At 44.1% G+C, this 21,207-nt stretch overlaps 1 protein-coding gene across 1 annotated transcript; it reads left to right on the top strand.

The window, feature by feature from the left end:
• The first annotated feature begins 6,134 nt into the window (after positions 1 to 6,134).
• Positions 6,135 to 9,936, top strand: LOC123991641 (cdc42 effector protein 3-like). The gene is made up of 2 exons (XM_046293279.1): positions 6,135 to 6,330; positions 7,782 to 9,936. The coding sequence occupies exon 2, from the start codon at positions 7,878 to 7,880 to the stop codon at positions 8,511 to 8,513; it is 636 nt and encodes a 211-aa protein (XP_046149235.1). The 5' UTR covers positions 6,135 to 6,330; positions 7,782 to 7,877; the 3' UTR covers positions 8,514 to 9,936.
• Positions 9,937 to 21,207: the final 11,271 nt, after the last annotated feature.

Consider the following 21,207-nt stretch of genomic DNA (forward strand, 5'->3'; position numbering starts at 1 on the left):
ACCGAGACACGTTTTAGTTAGCATAGGATTGGGCGCACACAAGTCTTTTAAATTAACCTCAGAGTCGCTATGCGTTGATACTTGTAAAATGTAGTCTTAGACTCTTACCATCTACATATGTTTGTCTTCTGTTTTATTTGTTTGCTAATCAATAATTGTTTAATAAAACAATCAAACAAAACCACAGACAAACAATTTAAAGTGGGAAAGCATAGCAAGACAGGTTAATTTAAAGTAGGAAAGCATAGCAAGACAGGTTAATTTAAAGTAGGAAAGCATAGCAAGACAGGTTCATTTAAAGTAGGAAAGCATAGCAAGACAGGTTAATTTGAGAACTTGTCTGCTGCAACTCTGTCGAGGAATTCCTGTACTTGGTAACAAGTCAGCCCCATGTCCCAACAGACTCACATAGTTGCGGTGATTCCATGGATTAATTTGTTGCGTGAAATGAAAGGGTTCTAGAAAAACACGTTTTTCAATGTCCATTAATATTGCTCTGCAGTCTGCACAGAATGACAAGTTTACAGACAGTTTGTTTAATCTGTCATTTTCTCTGTAGCACAGCCTTGAGGATATTAAAGATAGTATCCGTGTTGGTGATGCCTTCTCAATGCAGGAAATTGCTGATTTTAGTCAGTACACACACAACTCACCCAGCTCCATCAACTGAAGCAACCCCAAACCACAGAACATTATTTAGCCACACAGAGACAGCAAAACGTCCAACACCTGGGAAGCTAGGAGCCAGAAAGACCAACATACTTGTGAGTCATTTGCATCATTTACTGCTTTTTAAAAAAGCTCAGAATCTACAGAAAATGTGTAGTGTAAATAAATGTGTTAACAACATACCCTTCAAATGGCATACAAATTCCTTAGTGTTACTTCATGGACCCTAACTATGCTTTCTCCATTTACTGAATTTCTGTATGAATTTACAACAAATACCCAAACACCACAGTGTTGGTTTTTAAATGTAAAACCTTCGGCTGCCATGGATTTACATTGTGCAAATGTATAGTACTAATGCCATGTGTTCTCAATCAAATAATAATGAGATCATTGCATTTCCAGTTGGGAGTACCATGTGGACGAGCCTCCCCGGGTGTCTCTGGAGAAGGTGGGCTTCTCTGTGGTGACCATGACAGGCGTGGGGTAAACAATGTTTTGGTGTCTAAACAGGGACACCATCATGGGGAGGTTGTTACTAACCACTTGGTCTCGCTGCAACAATGCATGAGTGTTTTCACCAGTCAGTTAGACTTGAACTACTGCATTCACTGTGTGTTTGTTGATTGGAGGGGTGTCTCTGGTCAGTGATACACTATGTTTTTTCTCTAGAACATATGTCTGTGTAATTTAATTGTTGATTATATAATATGACGTGGCGACAGTATTTGATGTGCCTACAGTACTGATGTCATAGTGTATTTACAGTAAAATATCATTTGGAGACATTCATACAAATTGCACTTTGATGAAGCTACATTCACTACTGTACATACAGTCTGTCTATGTTACTAAATTGTTGCTTGTGACAAACCCTATAGTATGTTTCACATTTGGTATCATGTATTTTTTGAGGCCTCAATAAATCATAAAATAAAAATAGTTGAGTTGTGTTTTTGTGTTATATGTTTTCTCATCCAATTCTATTTATTTAGGCCCAGACGGCATCCCCAGCCGCGCCCTCAGAGCATGCGCAGACCTGCTGGCTGGTGTGTTTACGGACATATTCAATCAATCCCTATCCCAGTCTGCTGTTCCCACATGCTTCAAGAGGGCCACCATTGTTCCTGTTCCCAAGAAAGCTAAGGTAACTGAGCTAAACGACTACCGCCCCGTAGCACTCACTTCCGTCATGATGAAGTGCTTTGAGAGACTAGTCAAGGACCATATCACCTCCACCCTACCTGACACCCTAGACCCACTCCAATTTGCTTACCGCCCAAATAGGTCCACAGACAATGCAATCTCAACCACACTGCACACTGGCCTAACCCATCTGGACAAGAGGAATACCTATGTGAGAATGCTGTTCATCGACTACAGCTCGGCATTTAACACCATAGTACCCTCCAAGCTCGTCATCAAGCTCGAGACCCTGGGTCTCGACCCCGCCCTTTGCAACTGGGTACTGGACTTCCTGACGAGCCGCCCCCAGGTGGTGAGGGTAGGCAACAACATCTCCACCCCGCTGATCCTCAACACTGGGGCCCCACAAGGGTGCGTTCTGAGCCCTCCTGTACTCCCTGTTCACCCACGACTGCGTGGCCACGCACGCCTCCAACTCAATCATCAAGTTTGCGGACGACACAACAGTGGTAGGCTTGATTACCAACAACGGCGAGACTGCCTACAGGGAGGAGATGAGAGCCCTCGGAGTGTGGTGTCAGGAAAATAACCTCACACTCAACATCAACAAAACTAAGGAGATGATTGTGGACATCAGGAAACAGCAGAGGGAACACCCCCCTATCTACATCGATGGAACAGTAGTGGAGAGGGTAGCAAGTTTTAAGTTCCTCGGCATACACATCACAGACAAACTGAATTGGTCCACCCACACAGACAGCATCGTGAAGAAGGCGCAGCAGCGCCTCTTCAACCTCAGGAGGCTGAAGAAATTTGGCTTGTCACCTAAAGCACTCACAAACTTCTACAGATGCACAATCGAGAGCATCCTAGCGGGCTGTATCACCGACTGGTACGGCAACTGTTCCGCCCACAACCGTAAGGCTCTCCAGAGGGTAGTGAGGTCTGCACAACGCATCACCGGGGGCAAACTACCTGCCCTTCAGGACACCTACACCACCCGATGTTACAGGAAGGCCATAAAGATCATCAAGGACAACAACCACCCGAGCCACTGCCTGTTCACCCCACTATCATCCAGAAGGCGAGGTCAGTACAGGTGCTTCAAAGCTGGGACCGAGAGACTGAAAAACAGCTTCTATCTCAAGACTGTTAAACAGCCACCACTAACATTGAGTGGCTGCTGCCAACACACTGACTCAACTCCAGCCACTTTAATAATGGGAATTGATGGGAAATGATGTAAAATATATCACTAGCCACTTTAAACAATGCTACCTAATACAATGTTTACATACCCTACATTATTCATCTCATATGCATACGTATATACTGTACTCTATATCATCTACTGCATCCTTATGTAATACATGTATCACTAGACACTAACTATGCCACTTTGTTTACATACTCATCTCATATGTATATACTGTACTCGATACCATCTACTGTATCTTGCCTATGCCGCTCTGTACCATCACTCATCCATATATCTTTATGTACATATTCTTTATCCCCTTACACTTGTATGTATAAGACAGTAGTTTTGGAATTGTTAGTTAGATTACTTGTTGGTTATTACTACATTGTCGGAACTAGAAGCACAAGCATTTTGCTACACTCACATTAACATCTGCTAACCATGTGTATGTGACAAATAAAATTTGATTTGATTTATGACGGCAATGTTCCAATCTACTGTATTCCTCCTGCAAACGTGTGGCCTGATTGGTGGAGTGCTACAGAGATGGTTGTCCTTCTAGAAGATTCTCCACAGAGGAACTCTAGAGCTCTGTCAGAGTGATCATCAGGTTTTTGGTCACCTCCCTGACCTAGTCCCTTCTCCCCTGATTGCTCAGTATGGCTGGTCGGACAGCTCTAGGAAGAGTCTTGGTGGTTCCAAACTTCTTCCATTTAAGAATAATGGAGGCAACTGTGTTCTTGCGGACCTTCAATACTGCAGACATGTTTTGGTACCCTTCCCCAGATCTGTGCCTCTACACAATTTGCAAACATTTAGAAAAAACTGTTTTCACTTTGTCATTATGGGCTATTGTGTGTAGATTGGAGGGGGAAAACAATTTAATACATTTTAGAATAAGGCTGAAATGTAACAACATTTGGAAAAAGTCAAGGGGTCTGAATACTTTCCAAATGCACTGTAGATCCTTTGTAGTCAGCAATAGGGGAGAGATGGCTTCCTACAAGAGCACAAAATGTGTACAACTACATATCTTTGAAAAGCGAGTCAGGTAAAGAGCTGTTTTTGGTCTTAAAGGAGCACTGTTTTGTTTTTAGGCTTGAATAAGCTAAGTAGCCAATATGCAGAGGGAAGCATAATTTGTCTTGTTCTGATAATGGTATGGGAATAATAATGCATTTTATATTGTAAAGTGGTTTCTTGCACCACACATCGCAAAAGCATTTCCAGTCACCACCTTATCTGGAGAACAAGTGGATTTACAGGTTAATGTCAAGCCCTGCATGTTTTTTTCAAACTTCTCATGGAATGTAGGCCTACATTGAACACCACACATTGGGTGCTACTGTAGGCTGACTGATAGAACAGCTTTTTCCATGATCAAATGTTATGGGATGCATTATCTCCATTGTTTTTGATGGTAGGCCACTCTGGTAGGCCTACATTATGATCAACTAGCCACAGTAACCTACTTGAACACTGTTAAAACGGAAACTTAAAGCGGGTACAGCCTCAGTACTCACAGTAAATGCGTGCTGGAAGTTGCACAGAATTTTCCACAACATTCCAGTTTGCGTTCAGCACACCTGAAATTTGCTCAGTGACGGAAAAAAATGAGAGGGAACACTGGTCACTGGCAAAGTACGTTTTATTATTTGGTTGTTTGCTTGCTCTCTTTTCACAGCCCACAATACCAGTAACTGACACAAGTGAACGAAAGAGCTTATCTGGTGATTGGCATTCCATATTGGCTACAGCAGGTCTATGGAGTGCAATGTGTGAGAACCTGCCTCTCATAGTGCTCTGTGCATTTTTCACAAGCTTCAGATTCATTTGGCATTGCTCATCTCGTTCTGCTGCTAAGGAGAAATGTGTACAGAATCTAAACGGTCCTTAAATGGTGGGTTATATGTTCATTTTGGTTGATGTTTGATTGATACCCTTCAGAGAGACAGCATGTTCTTAAGGTGCGAGAAAGAGAGTTTGTTTTCATATTAGATCAAGCTGATTATGCAACCAGTCCTTATCTAATGAATGTGAGAAGCAAACAGGGCTTGGAATGCAGGTCCCCTGACCATGTGTATCTAACAGCCGCCTCTAAGAAATCAAGGTGTTCAGCTGGTGATTTTTGTAATGCGATTCCTTTTTAATACTGGAGGGGTACATTTTTTCACTGGTCATGATCTGTAAAAGCCTAAGACCAGACGGATCATTTACTTCGCAAAACAAAATGTTGTGCGCCTTGAAAAGGCACAATTCAGAAACGACCATAAAAGTCTATAATAATGCTCAAATCCACAAATTGGCAAAAAAATGAGAAAGACATTTATCAATGCATGATATAAGATGCTCTGAGTCAGTGTTTGTAGCATTCCATTATCATTGTAGTGAGAGATGAATTACATAATTTAGGACTATTATGGCAAGCTGACACATTGTGTCTGAGCAGAGAATAACTTTTTCATTAATACCGAGTGGATTGAGGAAACGGAGGTGGTGTGTGTTTGTAGAGGAGGGAGGGCCGGCCCTAGCTTTTTGGGGTATAATATTTTAGTGGTCCCCCTCGATGGCAGAGAGAAACAAAATCGTTTTGTTAAAGCAAATTTTCTGCAATTCTATGCATTTTGCCATGGGGCATAGAGAAACGTTTTGGTTTTAAAGCACATTTTATGCAGTTCTACACATTTAAAGATAAAATGTTACAAATTTCATGCAATTCTACTCATTGTGCAATGGGGTGAATATGAAATAGCTTTAAAACTGCAAAAATGTTCCTGCAATTCTACACATTTTTCCATGACTTATGCCATGTTCATATGATATCTGAGTGAGAGTGACTAACAAAATCAATGTCCGCCCCCTGGAGGTTCGGGCCCCTGGGCACATGCCCTGCAGGCCTGGTCAGTTATTCGGCCATAATTACTACCACGTGTAGGTAGCTGGCTAAACTTTCTAGAGAGAAAAACTGCTGAAGCACTACCAAATTGTACCTTGTGTATTGTAATATTCTAACTCTCAACAGGAAGTTGAGACCCACAGGGCAAGTGATATAATCTAGAACACTTCCCCCTTTCCCTACCTTCGTTGAAAGAAACCCTAGCAGTGAAGAGTTCACCTGAGCGTCATACACCCCTCCTCTTTTGTCACACCTCCACAATAAGAGCTGGCCCTCTATTCCGGAGATTATTGGGACTAGAGGACTACCTGAGAGAAGACGGTCACAAGAGAGAAGACGCACAGACAGAGATATTGATGAATCAGGGTGGAGGGACCGAAGGTTTATCACTTTAAACTAACACAACCCAGAGACACAGGTGAGCTGATAAGGCAGTCTAGCTCAGTTTGTGTGTGCTTTAGGGTAGTAGACCTTGTCAGTGTTTCAAAGTCAGGGGCGCTTTTCGCACATGGAACGTCTAGAGAGCTGTGTGTTCTAAAACTGTAGAGAAGAACGAGAAGAGCAAATATACTGAGAATGCATAGAAAGACTGCTTCCTGTTCACCTCACTTGTGTCGAAACAAAGATAGACACCGGACACAAGATAGACACAAAGATAGACACCAAATAAATGATTATTTCAATCTGGACACAACAGTTGGCCGTTTTACTGTTCATTTGAATCATGCCAGCTACCTCAGCTTACCTGAGGCACTATCTCTGACACATTGTCCTCGTGGCTGTCTCTTTAAAAGCCCCATTCCAAACATTAGATGTAAAAACGAAATAATTGTAGATCCATTGGAACTAAGTTGTTAAGGATCCATGATCGGAACTATCAGGAAGATTGTAAAACCTTGTACTAACTGTACAGAAAAACAGCTCATCATGGGGATTTCAACATTGTCTGAAAAATAGGCCAAATTCCTTAATAGCAGCATTTTCCTCAGATGCTTTTTCGCTATGACTATAAAATACAAATAAGACAGCATCAACTTCACATTTTAGGCAAATTAGGAAAGTCCCTAACCAGGTTGTCTTCCAATCAGGAGTAAACCATTTTCCTTAGAATTCTCAAGGCACTGTTCCATTACAGGTAACATGAAACACTGCCCTGGGGAAAAAACGCTCACCTTCTTAAAATGAGAAGAAATGTGATACTACCAGTTACAACAAGCCACGACTGCAACACTGTCTCAAACGTTCAAGTAGCTTTAGACACATGAACATAGTGTGAACAATGACAACGAGTGAAACCAAAGCTAAAGCAATCACAGAAACACCAACAGTCAAAGAAAAACACATTTTTATCAGGTCAGAGATAAAAGTAATGGCCCTGAAATAAAAACAAGTCTCCAAGGTTACTTATTAACAGACTAATGTGCCTCAGTGTTCACTTTCCAGTACAAGCGGTTGTTTAGACTTTTCCTTCCATGAGACAAATAATTCTGCATTCAGCACTCTTTAGGCATCAATTCTTACTAGATGAAGGTCACACCCATGACAAAACCTTTGTGCCGCAAGCTGTGTGTGTGTGAAGTTACACATGTATACAAGAAAAACAGGTTATTTTATTATACAGTCATGGCTGCAGTTACCAGTCCATATATGGCCATTGCTAGCTACCGATCTCAACCTGGAATACAATTTCATGACAATCGTGGCAAATGATCATGATGATCATAACAATTGTGGCAAAGGTTGTTTAGCATTGGCATTTTTAGGCTGTGTAGCTATGAAATGCCAAAATAAAAAATAAACAAAAGAAGGAGTATCAAATCATTTGAAGTGAGTTTTCTTAACCTAGTTTGTTTGTCCTCACATTTTCAGAGCTGCCTAAAGGTCAACTGGACCCTTCAACTGAGTGACCTCCACTTCAGCCTAAAAGTGTTGAACTCACTGACAGTACACGCCATTAAGTCCAAGATGCCTCTGAAGACGACCTTGTACCTCAAATCAGCCAGCATGCGCTGGCCCCGCAAGCAGAAGCGCCGTGAGCTCCTATCAGTCAACATGATCAGCCTACCCTTGGGTGACTTCCGCCACCTCTCCCACATTGGATTGGATGCCCACGGGGATGTCTTCGGCGACCTCGCAACCTTCCAGCGGACCGGAAGTCTCATCCTCCACAGCTCTCAAAGCCACCAGGACCTCTACTCAAACATCAGCCCCAATGAGACCCCCCCACCCCCACCCAAGCCCCCACGCCTCCTCAGCCCAGAAGAGATGGATGCACAGGCCTCCAAAGCCAGAACCCATCCCCAGGCTTCCAGGCACCAGAGGTGCCTCTTTCTGCCTTTACTGGATGTTGTGGAGGTGGTGGCACATGACAGGTTGCACCACGAAGAGGAGGTAAAGCAGGAGCAGGAAAATAAGGAGGAGGGAGGGTTAACGATGGGGCCGGATGGATCCGAATTGAACACGGCCCCCCAACAGGCTCCTTGTCCCCCAGTGGAGGCCCCTCCAGGGGTCGATGAAGACTCGTCTTTTGTCCTGAATCTTGACTTGGGGCCGTCCATACTAGAAGACGTGCTGCAAGTGATGAACCAGCTTCACCAGTGAGACTTTAAGAAGTGTGGCCCTCTTGTAATATATTTTATTCTAAGGGCCTTTCAAGCAACACAACATATATAGGGGAGAAAGGGATGTCATGGATGTAAAAATGAGCTGGACTATTTTCAATTGCCAGGATGGCACATTTATTTTTAATTACTGTCTTCATAGAAGACAGATTGTATAATATGTTCTTATTTTGGATGCAAGATGATATGAGCCTCTATTGTTAGTTTGGCTAACTAGAGCAATGTGTCATATCTGGGTCAATGCTTTCAACAGTTGCCTTTCTCAAGTGAAAGCTCTGTGAGCCAATGACACTCCACCTGGATCATGTGACTTTTGTAACGCAGGTGTATAGAGGAGACATGTTGTGAAAGGTAAGAAAGACAGACGGTAAACTACTTATGAGACATAGCTCTGAGGCAGATGTTTATCTGACAACTTCTATTGTGAAACACTGAAATAAGACTGGTGGATTTTGCTTTTCAATGTTTAGGCCTACTATACAGGGACAATGAACACTAGCTCTCCCATAGTCAGACATATGCAGTAGCAATAAGGACAGAAGCTGGGTCATTCTACGAAATGCTTCCCTTTTGCGTCCCTTTGATATTTTAAGTATAAATTGTGCACCAATCTAACATTTTAAAAGCCTTTTTTTATATGAATCAATACTTGCTAAAGTGCCAAATCTATGCACCCTCTGTGACTTCTAGGAAGATTTTAACCCGCTTAACACCTACATTTCTCCAAGTTGTCACTATCATTGTAAAGCTGTAGTTGTTTGGTTGCTTCGACAAAGTAATTTCTTCATGTGATTAATGATTCATTTTAGGTTAAAAAAAACCTGTGTCCTTCATTTTAAGGTCAACCCTGTCAAGTGAACTGAACTCTGGTGTTAATATGGTGAAACTGTTACTTTAAAAAAACATTGAACATCTAATAGTCAAATCATAATGTCATTTCTGTTTTTTTGTGTTGAAATACTGAGTGGGTCAAGCATAACACGTCAAACTTGTTACCCATAGATTGACAATTACACATTTTTGTATAGCTTGCATTCAATTGCTCCTTCCTGTTGCACACAACAAGCTTCCATTCCTCATGTCACAAGGGGATTTATTGCTGATTTAAGATGAAATCGTCAACCCTGTTATATTACAGAATGGTAAAATTAGGTGAAATAAAATGTTATTTTGGGGGGGACCAAGTTGCACTACCCAAAAGGGACTTATTTCTAGAACGACCCAGCAGACTCACAAGAGTGTATACAGATAGGCCTATTTTATATTTCTTGTTTTTCTTACCAAGGGAAAAGTTCAAATCTATTGGAATATAAAACTGTATAAGTCTATTATAAGTTATTACAGGGTTTATGGTGCGACTGTGAACAGTATCAGTCTATAATAAATGTCTTTAGAAAATCAAAGCTCACCGACAATCCTCTCGTTCCTCATCATAAACTGTTAGATATCATTTTGTTTTGGCTAAGGTGGAGCATGAACTCTGCCCGGCACAAGGAAATCACATTTGTGCACAATCTGTAAGCTTTCATTTGTAAAAAAAATAAAAACCACAAAGCCAAGATGTCTCTTATCGTTCGCATCGCTGAGCCAATCGTATTCTTTAACAACACTGTCACCTACTGGTGCCCTATCTTCTAACAACTATCACATCAGTTTGTCTTTCCTCAACACCTGATGGCAGTATTTGGCCACCACCTGGCCGGGTGGTGACAGAATAACAACCTATCCCTCAATGTAACCAAGACTAGGAGATGATTGTGGACTACAGGAAAAGGCGGACCGAATATGCCCCCATTCTCATTGACGGGGCTGTAGTGGAGCAGGTTGAGAGCTTCAAATTCCTTGGTGTCCACATCAACAACAAACTAGAATGGTCCAAACACACCAAGACAGTCATGAAGAGGGCACGACAAAGCCTATTCCCCCTCAGGAAACTAAAAAGATTTGGCATGGGTCCTCAGATCCTCAAAAGGTTCTATAGCTGCAACATCGAGAGCATCCTGACCAGTTGCATCACTGCAAGGCACTACAGAGGGTTGTGCGTACGGCCCAGTACAACAATGGGGCTAAGCTTCCTGCCATCCAGGACCTCTACACCAGGCGGTGTCAGAGGAAGGCCCTAAAAATTGTCAAAGATCCAAGCTACTCCAGTCTTAGACTGTTCTCTCTACTACCACATGGCAAGCTGTACAGGAGTACCAAGTCTAGGACAAAAAAAGGCTCCTCAACAGTTTTTACCCCCAAGCCATAAGATCCCTGAACAGGTAATCAAATGGCCAATCAGTTGTGGTGTGACAAAATAGGGGGAGGGGGTATACAGAAGATAGCCCTATTTGGTAAAAATCCAAGTCCATATTATGGCAAGAACAGCTCAAATAAGCAAAGAGAAATGACAGTCCATCATTACTTTAAGACACGAAGGTTAGTCGATCCGGAACTTTGAAAGGTTCTTGAAATGCAGTTGCAAAAATCATCAAGCGCTTCCCGTCAGGAAGTCCGGACTATTTGCATTGTGTACCCCAACCCCTCTTTTACACTGCTGCTACTCTCTGTTTATCATATATGCATAGTCACTTTAACTATACATTCATGTACATACTACCTCAATTGGCCCGACCAACCAGTGTTCCCGCACATTGGCTAACCGGGCTATCTGCAATGTGTCCCGTCACCCACCACCCGCCAGCCCCTCTTTTACGCTACTGCTACTCTCTGTTCATCATATATGCATAGTCACTTTAACCATATCTACATGTACATACTACCTCAATTAGCTCAACTAACCGGCGTCTGTATGTAGCCTCGCTACTGTATGTAGCCTCGCTACTGTATGTAGCCTCGCTACTGTATATAGCTACTGTATGTAGCCTCGCTACTGTATGTAGCCTCGCTACTGTATATAGCCTCGCTACTGTATGTAGCCTCGCTACTGTATGTAGCCTCGCTACTGTATATAGCCTCGCTACTGTTATTTTTCACTCTTTTTACTGTTGTTTTTATTACTTTACTTACCTATTGTTCACCGAATAACTTTTTTTCACTATTGGTTAGAGCCTGTATGTAAGCATTTCACTGTAAGATCTACACCTGTTGTATTCGGCGCACGTGACAAATAAAGTTAGATTTGAAGACTGTTTGAAAAGCTGGTTGAGAGAATGCCAAGAGTGTGCAAAGCTGTAATCAAGGCAAAGGGTTGCTAGTTTGAAGAATCCCAAATATAAAATATAGTTTGACTTATTTAGCACTTTCTTGGTTAGTACATATATGTTATTTCATAGTTTTGATGTCTTCACTGTTATTCTACAATGTAGAAAATTGTTTTAAAAAATAAAGAAAAACCCTGGAATGAGTACGTGTGTCCCAACTTTAGACTGGTAGTGTATAAACATACTTAGCTTGCCTATCAACTAAATATACTGTTAAATAACTCTGACTGACACCCAATAGTAAGGATGCTGAGTGCTAACGCTAGTTTATTAGCATTATTCAACCTTGATGCTGAGGGAAACTAGCTCGTCAGCTACAACCAACCCTACACAAACATGTGGATAACTCTGCTGCTGCTGCACTGCTGACTCTCTGGCTGTTCTGCCCTCTCCACCCCTGCCTGCTTGTGCTCAACCTGCTAGCTTTTTTTGCCTCTCTTTCGGAAGAAGTTCTGAATAGCCATATGCTCTGTGCTATACTACAGACAGGCGTTTTGTTGAATGATGACATTGACGTATCACAGCATCTACCGTGTCACTTCAAAGGCTTCTTGCGGTGCAAACTACTGGGTTTCCATTAGGTAACACAGCCACAAAGTCGAAATCCACAGCCACAAAGTTAAAATTGGCTACAAAAATGTGCTTTGTGGTCTTAATTCAAGGTTAGGGTTAGGCATAATGTTAGCAGTGTGGTTACGGTTAGGTTTAAAATCTGATTTAAAAAATATAAATTGTGGGGTTTAGCCATATTTATGATTTTGCTAAGTAGTGACAACCCTACTACATTTAAGCAAATGCATTTATCCAGAGCAACTAGGATTAAATTCCTTGCTCAAGGGCACATTGACAGCTTTTTCACTTAATCAGCACAGAGATTTGAACCAGCAACCTTCAGGTTACTGGCCCAACACTCTTAACTGCTAGGCTACCTGCCTAACACAGTATTCTGTTATCTTTATTTTTGTAATAAGGTTGTCAGTAAACATTTTTTTTCTTATATACTGAATAGTGCAAGTGATCTGTGTTTATGGAAACTCTTATCAGACTGAAAAAAATATATAAAATCTAGATATTTTTGACCATCAAAAGGTTCAGGGCTGGACCGAAAACATCCGGGGCTGAAGCCACTACTGCTGACTCATTCAAACACACAGCTGTTCTTGACAGGTCTCCCTTTTAGCAGTCTCTTTCACAGGTGTGGTAGAAGCCTGGGCATGGCATAGGTTATCCTTTAGCAAACTGCCACTGTTCCAAAGACATTTGCTGTGTTTGTTGACATGGTCATTGTATTGTAATAATTCATCCACGCTACAGTCTTATCATCATCTGGGTTTGCTTCATTTTCCGTTCTTTAAAAATCGAAATAAAGGCAACTGATTAAGGGTTATAGTCTGTTTTTATCGACTTAGTTAAATGCCGGATGTGTGAGAGATAACGATTGCGGTCAGCATGACTCAATGTTCACACACCCAGTGCTGAAAAATCTATTCAGCTTTAATCAAATTTGGAAGCTAAACTACCGTACCTTTTGGAGGAGCATTGAAAGAAAAGTTCCAAATACAGATCCCATCACAGGCTGAATAAGAGCAGCATTCTTCAATATATCATGGGTTAGGACAAACACATAAAAAGGTTATATTTGGAGAGTCATGTTTTCTCTTGTTACCCAGTCTGCCTGTGTGATTGACTGACTTTGAACTTGAATCGTCTGTGTGCCCCTAGAATGTGTTAACCCGCTGAGCTAAAGCATAGTGGCCCACTCCTTATCATCGATCAGTTTACTGTTTTAAGGAGAACGGCAAGGTGCCTAAGTAGGCCTATGCTTTGAGGGACATCTTCCTGTAATGTGCATTGACTGACCCAGTCACAACAACATGATTATCCATTATCCAAACTGGCATGGTCATGTTCGTATATGAGCTAGGTTGACACTGGCAGGTAGCCTGTAGCAACAGGATAGAGTGTATCTTACGGAGTGTTGAGATGAATGATGATTGCTTCTTTATGACTATCTATCATTAAAGGTGGGTATCTATCTATGCATGGTTGGCATTCCAATGACAGGTGGTAATACCGGAAATGCATTGGGCATGGAACATAGAAGCATAGCCGTAACCAGGGTCTGAGTTTTAGTGAGGTCCAGACAGGTGGCTCATTAAAGCGCATTTACTGCATTTCTATATCATTTAAAAACTCTAAAATGCTATTTGGAGAACAGCAAAAACTAGGAAAAATAACCCCTGCAATTATCACATTGTCACGACTTCAACCGAAGGTGGCTCCTCTCCCTGTTCGGGCGGCGCTCGGCGGTCGTCGTCACCGGTGTACTAGCTGCCACCGATTCCCTTTTCTCTTCTGTTAGTTTTGTCTTGATTGTTTTCACCTGTTACTTATTTGTTGTTAATTATGGCCTATCTAAACTTCCAGGGCCCGCCTGCTTTTTCTCACTGTCAGTGGTGAAATTGTTTTGCTTATAAGTATTTTGCTGTCTGTTATTTTCCCTGGCTTTGGGGACATACCTGATTATTGGTCATTTTGCCTGTTTGTTGGCTAGACCAAGCTTAATAAACGTATGCATTGGAAGCATTGCTGTCTGCGCCTGACTCCACACCCACAACTCATAGCTATCCGTGACACTCATTGGTTGCTGGAACTTCATTCACCTCAATCGATCTACAAACACATAGTCAATTAGCTATACAATTAGCCACTACATATTAACTCACATTAACTCATCTGTTAGAAAAACCCCCAGATTTAATTAACAAAAAGTTAATAAATGCGTTAGCTCTACATAACTTTTTGTTGCAGTTTTACAGCTAATTTCCTTGCAATTCTACACATTTTGCCATGACTTATGCAATGTTAATATGATATCTAAGTGAGAGTAACTAACAAAATAAATTGGGGCCCCCTGGAGTTCAGGGCCCATGGGCACATGCCCTGTGTGCCCGATCGGTAATTGGGCCATGATTACTACTAGTTTAGATTGCTGGCTAGACTAATTTACTCATCTAAAAATTGTTTACTGACATGGGCTAATTAAGTGACAGTCAGTGAGTGACATACAGGTTAAACATGAGGAAAACTGCTGACAATTAAAATGAATTACAACGCTCCGGACCTCAATGTCCTCATATGTAGTTATAGCCCTGCGTACAAGGCATGTCAGGTAAGTAGAGCACATCGCCTGCATGAGCATGTATAGACTTGTTTTGAAATGTCTGTTCTCACTTTACCCTCCTGTGACCTAGCCTGGGTGGATTTGACTATCAGACTGCTTTACATTTCATGTAGACCTAGACCCTTCACCCTTTATCTTAACCTATACAACCCATACTTCTCCAGCTAGAATAATGTTGAAGACTTCCTTATAGACATTTAAAACTTTTCAAGTGTACTCCTACACTTAACGTGTAACTGTGTGAATAGTGAGGTCAAGCACCAGGGGTAAAATCATTTTTATCTTGGATATTCGATTTTCTCTTGTCAATAGTTATTGAACCAAGCATGCCATGACTATGAAGATGGTATATTCTGAATCAGGAGTTGATGGAAAACAATATACCTTTTTTTGTGTGAAAATAAATTAAATACGATTTTTGGATTTTAATCTTCAATAGCTCTTACAGAAAATGGTGGCATGAATATGAGAATGATAGGGGAGGACAGAGGAAAAATTCCCAGCTTTTTTGTTGTTGATGTTAAAATGTCATTGTGTTATTGGTTTGGCTTTCAAATTTCAATAGCTCTTACACAAAGCATGGCATCACTATGAAAATGATATATTCTGAATCGGGAGGACAGAGAAAAATCCACTGCTTTTTTGGTTGTTGGAATTTTATTCTATTTTTATCACTTTGGTTTTCAATCTTGAATAGCTCTTACACAAATCGTGCCATGACTATGAAAATTATATGTTCTGAATCAGGGGAGGACGGAGAAAAATCCACTGCTTTATTTTGTTGTTGATATTCATATACAGTACCGGTCAAATGTTTTAGAACACCTACTCATTCAAGGGGTTTTCTTTATGTTTTACTGTTTTCTACATTGTAGAATAATAGTGAAGACAACAAAACTATGAAATAACACATATGGAATCATGTAGTAACCAAAACGAGTGTTAAACAAATCAAGATATATTTTATATTTACATTTATATTTACATTTAAGTCATTTAGCAGACGCTCTTATCCAGAGCGACTTACAAATTGGAATTATATTTGAGATTCTTCAAATAGCCACCCTTTACCTTGATGACAGCTTTGCACACTCTTGGCATTCTCTCAACCAGCTTCATGAGGTAGTCACATGGAATGCATTTCAATTACAAGTGTGCCTTCTTAAAAAGAGAGGGCATGTTAAAAAGTAAATTTGTGGAATTTCTTTCCTTCTTAATGTGTTTGAGCCAATCACTTGTGTTGTGACAAGGTAGGGATGGTATACAGAAGATAGCCCTACTTGGTAAAATAGGACCAAGTCCAAGTCCATATTATGGCAAGAACAGCTCAAATAAGCAAAGAGAAACAGCAGTCCATCATTACTTTAAGACATCAACATCAGTCAATAAAGAAAATGTTAAGAACTTTGAAAGTTCAAGCGCTATGATGAAACTGGCTCTCATGAGGACCGCCACAGGAATGGAAGACCCAGAGTTATCTCTGCTGCAGAGGATAAATTCATTAGGGTTACCAGCTTCAGAAATTGCAGCCCAAATAAATGCTTCACAGAGTTCAAGTAACAGACACATCTCAACATCAACTGTTCAGAGGAGACTGTGATTCAGGCCTTCATGGTCAAATTGCTGCAAAGAAACCACTACTAAAGGACAGCAGGGGCGGCAGGTAGCCTCGTGGTTAGAGCGTTGGGCCAGTAACCGAAAGGTTGCTGGATCGAATTCCTGAGCTGACAGGTCATCTGTCGTTCTGCCACTGAGCAAGGCAGTTAACCCACTGTTTCCTGGGCTCTGAAGATGTGGATGTCAATTAAGGCAGGCTCCTGCACCTCTCTGATTCAGAGGGGTTATGTTAAATGCGGAAGACACATATCAGTTGTACAACTGACTATCCTTTCCCAATAATAAGAAGCGACTTGCTTGGGCCAAGAAACATGAGCAATGGGCATTAGACTGGTGGAAAATTGGTATTGAGTCCAAATTCGAGATTTTTGGATCCAACCGTGTCTTTGTAACTATGCAGTAATCAGAAACTTTCTGTCCAAAAATGATGCAGAAAACTGTATCCATGCTTTTGCCACTGTCACGACTTCCGCCGAAGTCGGTACCTCTCCTTGTTCGGGCGGCGTTCGGCAGTCGACATCACCGGTCTTCTAGCCATCGCCGATCCACCTTTCATTTTCCATTTGTTTTGTCTTGTTTTCCCGCACACCTGGTTTACATTCCCTCATTACTTGACGTGCATATAACCCTCTGTTCCCCCCATGTCTGTGTGAGGAATTGTTTGTTGTAAAGTGTATGTACACTTCAGATTGGTTTGCGATGGGTTAGTTCAACCCGTATTTTGTTGTTCTGGGTGCAGTTTGTTTTGCTTCATTAAACTTCTCCGTTTGTTACGCATTTCTGCTCTCCTGCGCCTGACTTCCCTGCATCCAGTTACGCGCCTCTTACAGAATTCCACATCTGAATATGGAGTCAGCAGGAGCAGCTGCCCCTGGTATAGGGGTCGAGGAGCGCGTCTGGGAGCACGTGGCGATGCTCCACCATCTCAGCGCCACCATGGACAGTGTCGTCCAAACCATGGACCGCTGGGAGAGACAGGGAGTTCCTCCAGTGCCTCGAACAGCACAACATGGATCTCCACTACTCAACCCCCCTGCACCTGGTCCCAGTGGGATTTGTCTCGCCCTTCCCCGGGAGTACGATGGGATGGCTGCACGCTGCCAGGGTTTCCTGCTGCAGCTGGATCTATACCTGGCAACTGTCCACCCGGCTCCTTCGGGCCGTGAGAGGGTGTCGGCCCTCGTCTCGTGCCTCTTGGGGATAGCCCTGGAGTGGGCCAACGCTGTGTGGGGAGAAGGGGACGCGGCGCTGGACCACTTCGAGGATTTCAATTCCATCTGAGGCAGGGGACGAGGAGCGCCCAACAGTTCGCAATGGACTTTCGGACCCTGGCCACGAGATGGAACAACAGGGCCCTGATCAACCACTATCGCTGCAGTATGCGCGAAGACATCCGTCGGGAGTTGGCCTGCAGGGACACCACACTCACCTCTGACCAGCTGGTGGACCTGTCCATTCGGCTGGATAACCTGCTGGCTACCCGTGGTAGTCCAGAGCGGAATCTGTTGGTTCCATCCCCCAGCACCACCACTCCGATGCCCATGGAGCTGGGAGGTGCTGCTCTCAGGGAGACCGGAGGAGAAACCTTCACGTGCACCATCTGTGGCCACAGAGGTCACACTGCCGGTCGGTGCCGGGTTGGTTCCTCTGGGGTTCGAGGCAGCAGGCAGGGCACTCTGGCGTCACCCCAGGTGGGCCGGCACCATTCTCACCCAGAGCCCTCTGTTGCACACCTGTTTTGTATGTTACTTTTCCTGAGTTTTCCCCGCATTCCCAGCATAAGGCGCTCGTCGATTCAGGCACGGCTGGGAATTCCATAGACCGATCATTCGCCCTTAGTTTAGGGATCCCCATTGTCCAGTGGCTATGCCCTTCCCAGTTCATGCCTTAGACAGTTGACCATTAGGGTCAGGGTTGATTAGGGAGGCCACCGCTCCCTTAGGCAAGGTGACGCAGGTGGGTTACAAGGAGAGAATCAGTCTCTTCCTCATTGACTTTCCTGCGTTTCCCGTGGTGCTAGGCCTAGCCTGGTTAGCCTGTCATGACCCCACTGTTTCATCGCAATGGGGTGGTCGCGAGAGTGCTCGGGGAGGTGTTTAGGGGTTTCCGTTGGTGCTACTATGGTGGAAAGTCAAGACCAGGTCTTCACCGTGCGCATTCCCCCCCGAGTATTCCGATTTGGCTCTCGCCTTCTCCAAAAAGAAGGCCACTCAATTACCACCCCATCGTCGGGGGGATTGTGCGATAAATCTCCTGGTAGACGCCGCACTTCCCAGGAGTCACGTGTATCCAATGTCACAGGCGGAGACGGCGGCTATGGAAACCTATGTCTCCGAATCCCTGCGTCAGGGGTACATTTGGTCCTCTACTTCACACGCCTCCTCGAGTTTATTTTTTGTGAAGAAGAAGGAGGGGGGTCTGCGCCCATGTATTGACTATCGAGCTCTTAACCAGATCACTGTGAAGTACAGTTACCTGCTACCTCTCATAGCCACAGCTTCTTCATGAAACTAGATCTCAGGAGCACTTACAACCTGGTGTGTATCCAGGAGGGAGACGAGTGGAAGACAGCGTTCAGCACCACCTCAGGGCATTATGAGTACCTTATCATGCCATACGGGTCGATGAATGCTCCTAAAGTCTTCCAAGTCTTTGTGGACAAGATTTTCAGGGACCTGCACGGGCAGGGTGTAAAGGGTGTATATCGATGCCATTCTGATATACTCCCCTGCATGCGCCGAGCATGTGTCCTTGGTGCGCAGGGTGCTTGGTTGACTGTTGGAGCATGACCTGTATGTCAAGGCTGAGAAATGCCTGTTCTTCCAGCAGTCCGTCTCCTTCCTAGGATACCGCATTTCCACCTCAGGGGTGGAGATGGAGAGTGACCACATTTCAGCCGTGCATATTTGGCCGAGCGTTTTCTAGGGTTTTCCAATTACTACCAAAGGTTTATCCGGGGGTTTTGGTGAGGTAGCGGCTCCCATTACCTCACTGCTGAAGGGGGGTCAGGTTCAGTTGCAGTGGTTGGCTGAGGCGGACAGGGCTATTGTTCACCTTAAGGCCCTGTTTACCTCAGCTCCTGTGCTGGCCCATCCGGATCCCTCTTTGGCGTTCACAGTGGAGGTGGACATGTCCGAGGCTGGGATAGGAGCCGTGCACTCTCAGCGCTCGGATACGCCACCGAAGCTCCGCCCCTGTGCCTTCTTCTCGAGGAAGCTCAGCCCGGCGGAGCAAAACTATGATGTGGGGGACTAGGAGCTGTTGGCTGTCGTCAAGGCTTTGAAGGCGTGGAGACATTGGCTTGAGGGGGCTAAACATCCTTTTCTCATCTGGACTGACAACCGCAATTTGAAGTACATCCGGGCAGCTAGGAGACTGAATCCTCGCCAGGCAAGCTGGGCCATGTTTTTTATCCGTTTTGTTTTCACCCTTTCATACAAACCAGGTTCCCAGAATGTCAAGGCAGACGCATTGTCCTGGCTGTATGACACAGAGGAGCGGCCCATGGATTCCACCCCCATACTCCCGGCCTCCTGCCTGGTGGTGCCGGTAGTGTGGGAGCTGGATGTGGACATTGAGCAGGCGTTACGTGCAGAGCCCGCTCCCCTCCAGTATCCCGTTGGGCGTCTGTACGTTCCGTCTGCTGTCCGTGACCGGCTGATCTATTGGGCTCACACGTCACCCTCCTCTGGTCATCCAGGTATCGGTCGGACAGTGCGCTGTTTGTGTGGGAAGTACTGGTGGTCCATCTTGGCCAAGGACATGAGGGTTATGTTTCCTCCTGCTCGGTGTGCACCCAGTGTAAGGCTCCCAGGCACCTGCCCAGAGGTAAGTTACACCCCTTACCCGTTCCACAATGGCCATGGTCTCACCTGTTGATAGATTTTCTCACAGATCTCCCCCTATCACAGGGTAACACCACAATCCTGTGGACCATTTCTCCAAGTCCTGCTGTCTCCTTCCCCTGCCCGGTCTCCATATGGCCCTACAGACTGCAGAGGCCTTGTTCACTCACGTCTTCCGGCACTACGGGGTGCCTGAGGATATAGTGTCTGACCGAGTTCCCCAGTTCACGTCGAGGGTCTGGAGAGCGTTCATGGAGCGTCTGGGTGTCTCAATCAGCTTTACCTCAGGTTTTCTCCCCGAGAGTAACGGGCAGGTACGAGAGAGAAAACCAGGATGTGGGTAGGTTTCTGAGGTCTTATTGCCAGGACCGGCCGGGGGAGTGGGCAGTGTTTGTGCCCTGGGCAGAGATGGCCCAGAACTCACTTCCCCACTCCTCCACTAACCTCTCCCCCTTCCAGTGCGCACCTTCTCCGTCCGGATCTCCCTGCGCCTCGCCCTCCGGGTCGTCCCCGAGGCCGGTGGCGGCGTGCAGCTTGAGCCGCGTGTCAAGGGGGGTGTACTGTCACGACTTCCGCTGAAGTCGGTTCCTCTCCTTGTTCGGGCGGCGTTCGGTGGTCGACGTCACCGGTCTTCTAGCCATCTCCGATCCATCTTTCATTTTCCATTTATTTTGTCTTGTTTTCCGCACACCTGGTTTACATTCCCTCATTACTTGACGTGCATGTCTGTGTGTGGAATTGTTTGTTGTAAATTGTATGTGCAATTCAGACTGGTTTGCGATTATTTCAACCCGTAATTTGTTGTTCTGGGTGCAGTTTGTT

The sequence above is a fragment of the Oncorhynchus gorbuscha genome, linkage group LG12, assembly GCF_021184085.1.
Source record: "Oncorhynchus gorbuscha isolate QuinsamMale2020 ecotype Even-year linkage group LG12, OgorEven_v1.0, whole genome shotgun sequence".
NCBI classification, from domain to species: Eukaryota; Metazoa; Chordata; class Actinopteri; order Salmoniformes; family Salmonidae; genus Oncorhynchus; species Oncorhynchus gorbuscha.

Bases quoted from the DNA above. Each gene is read 5' to 3' on its own strand.
- LOC123991641 (XM_046293279.1), top strand. From the start codon at position 7,878: ATGCCTCTGAAGACGACCTTGTACCTCAAATCAGCCAGCATGCGCTGG.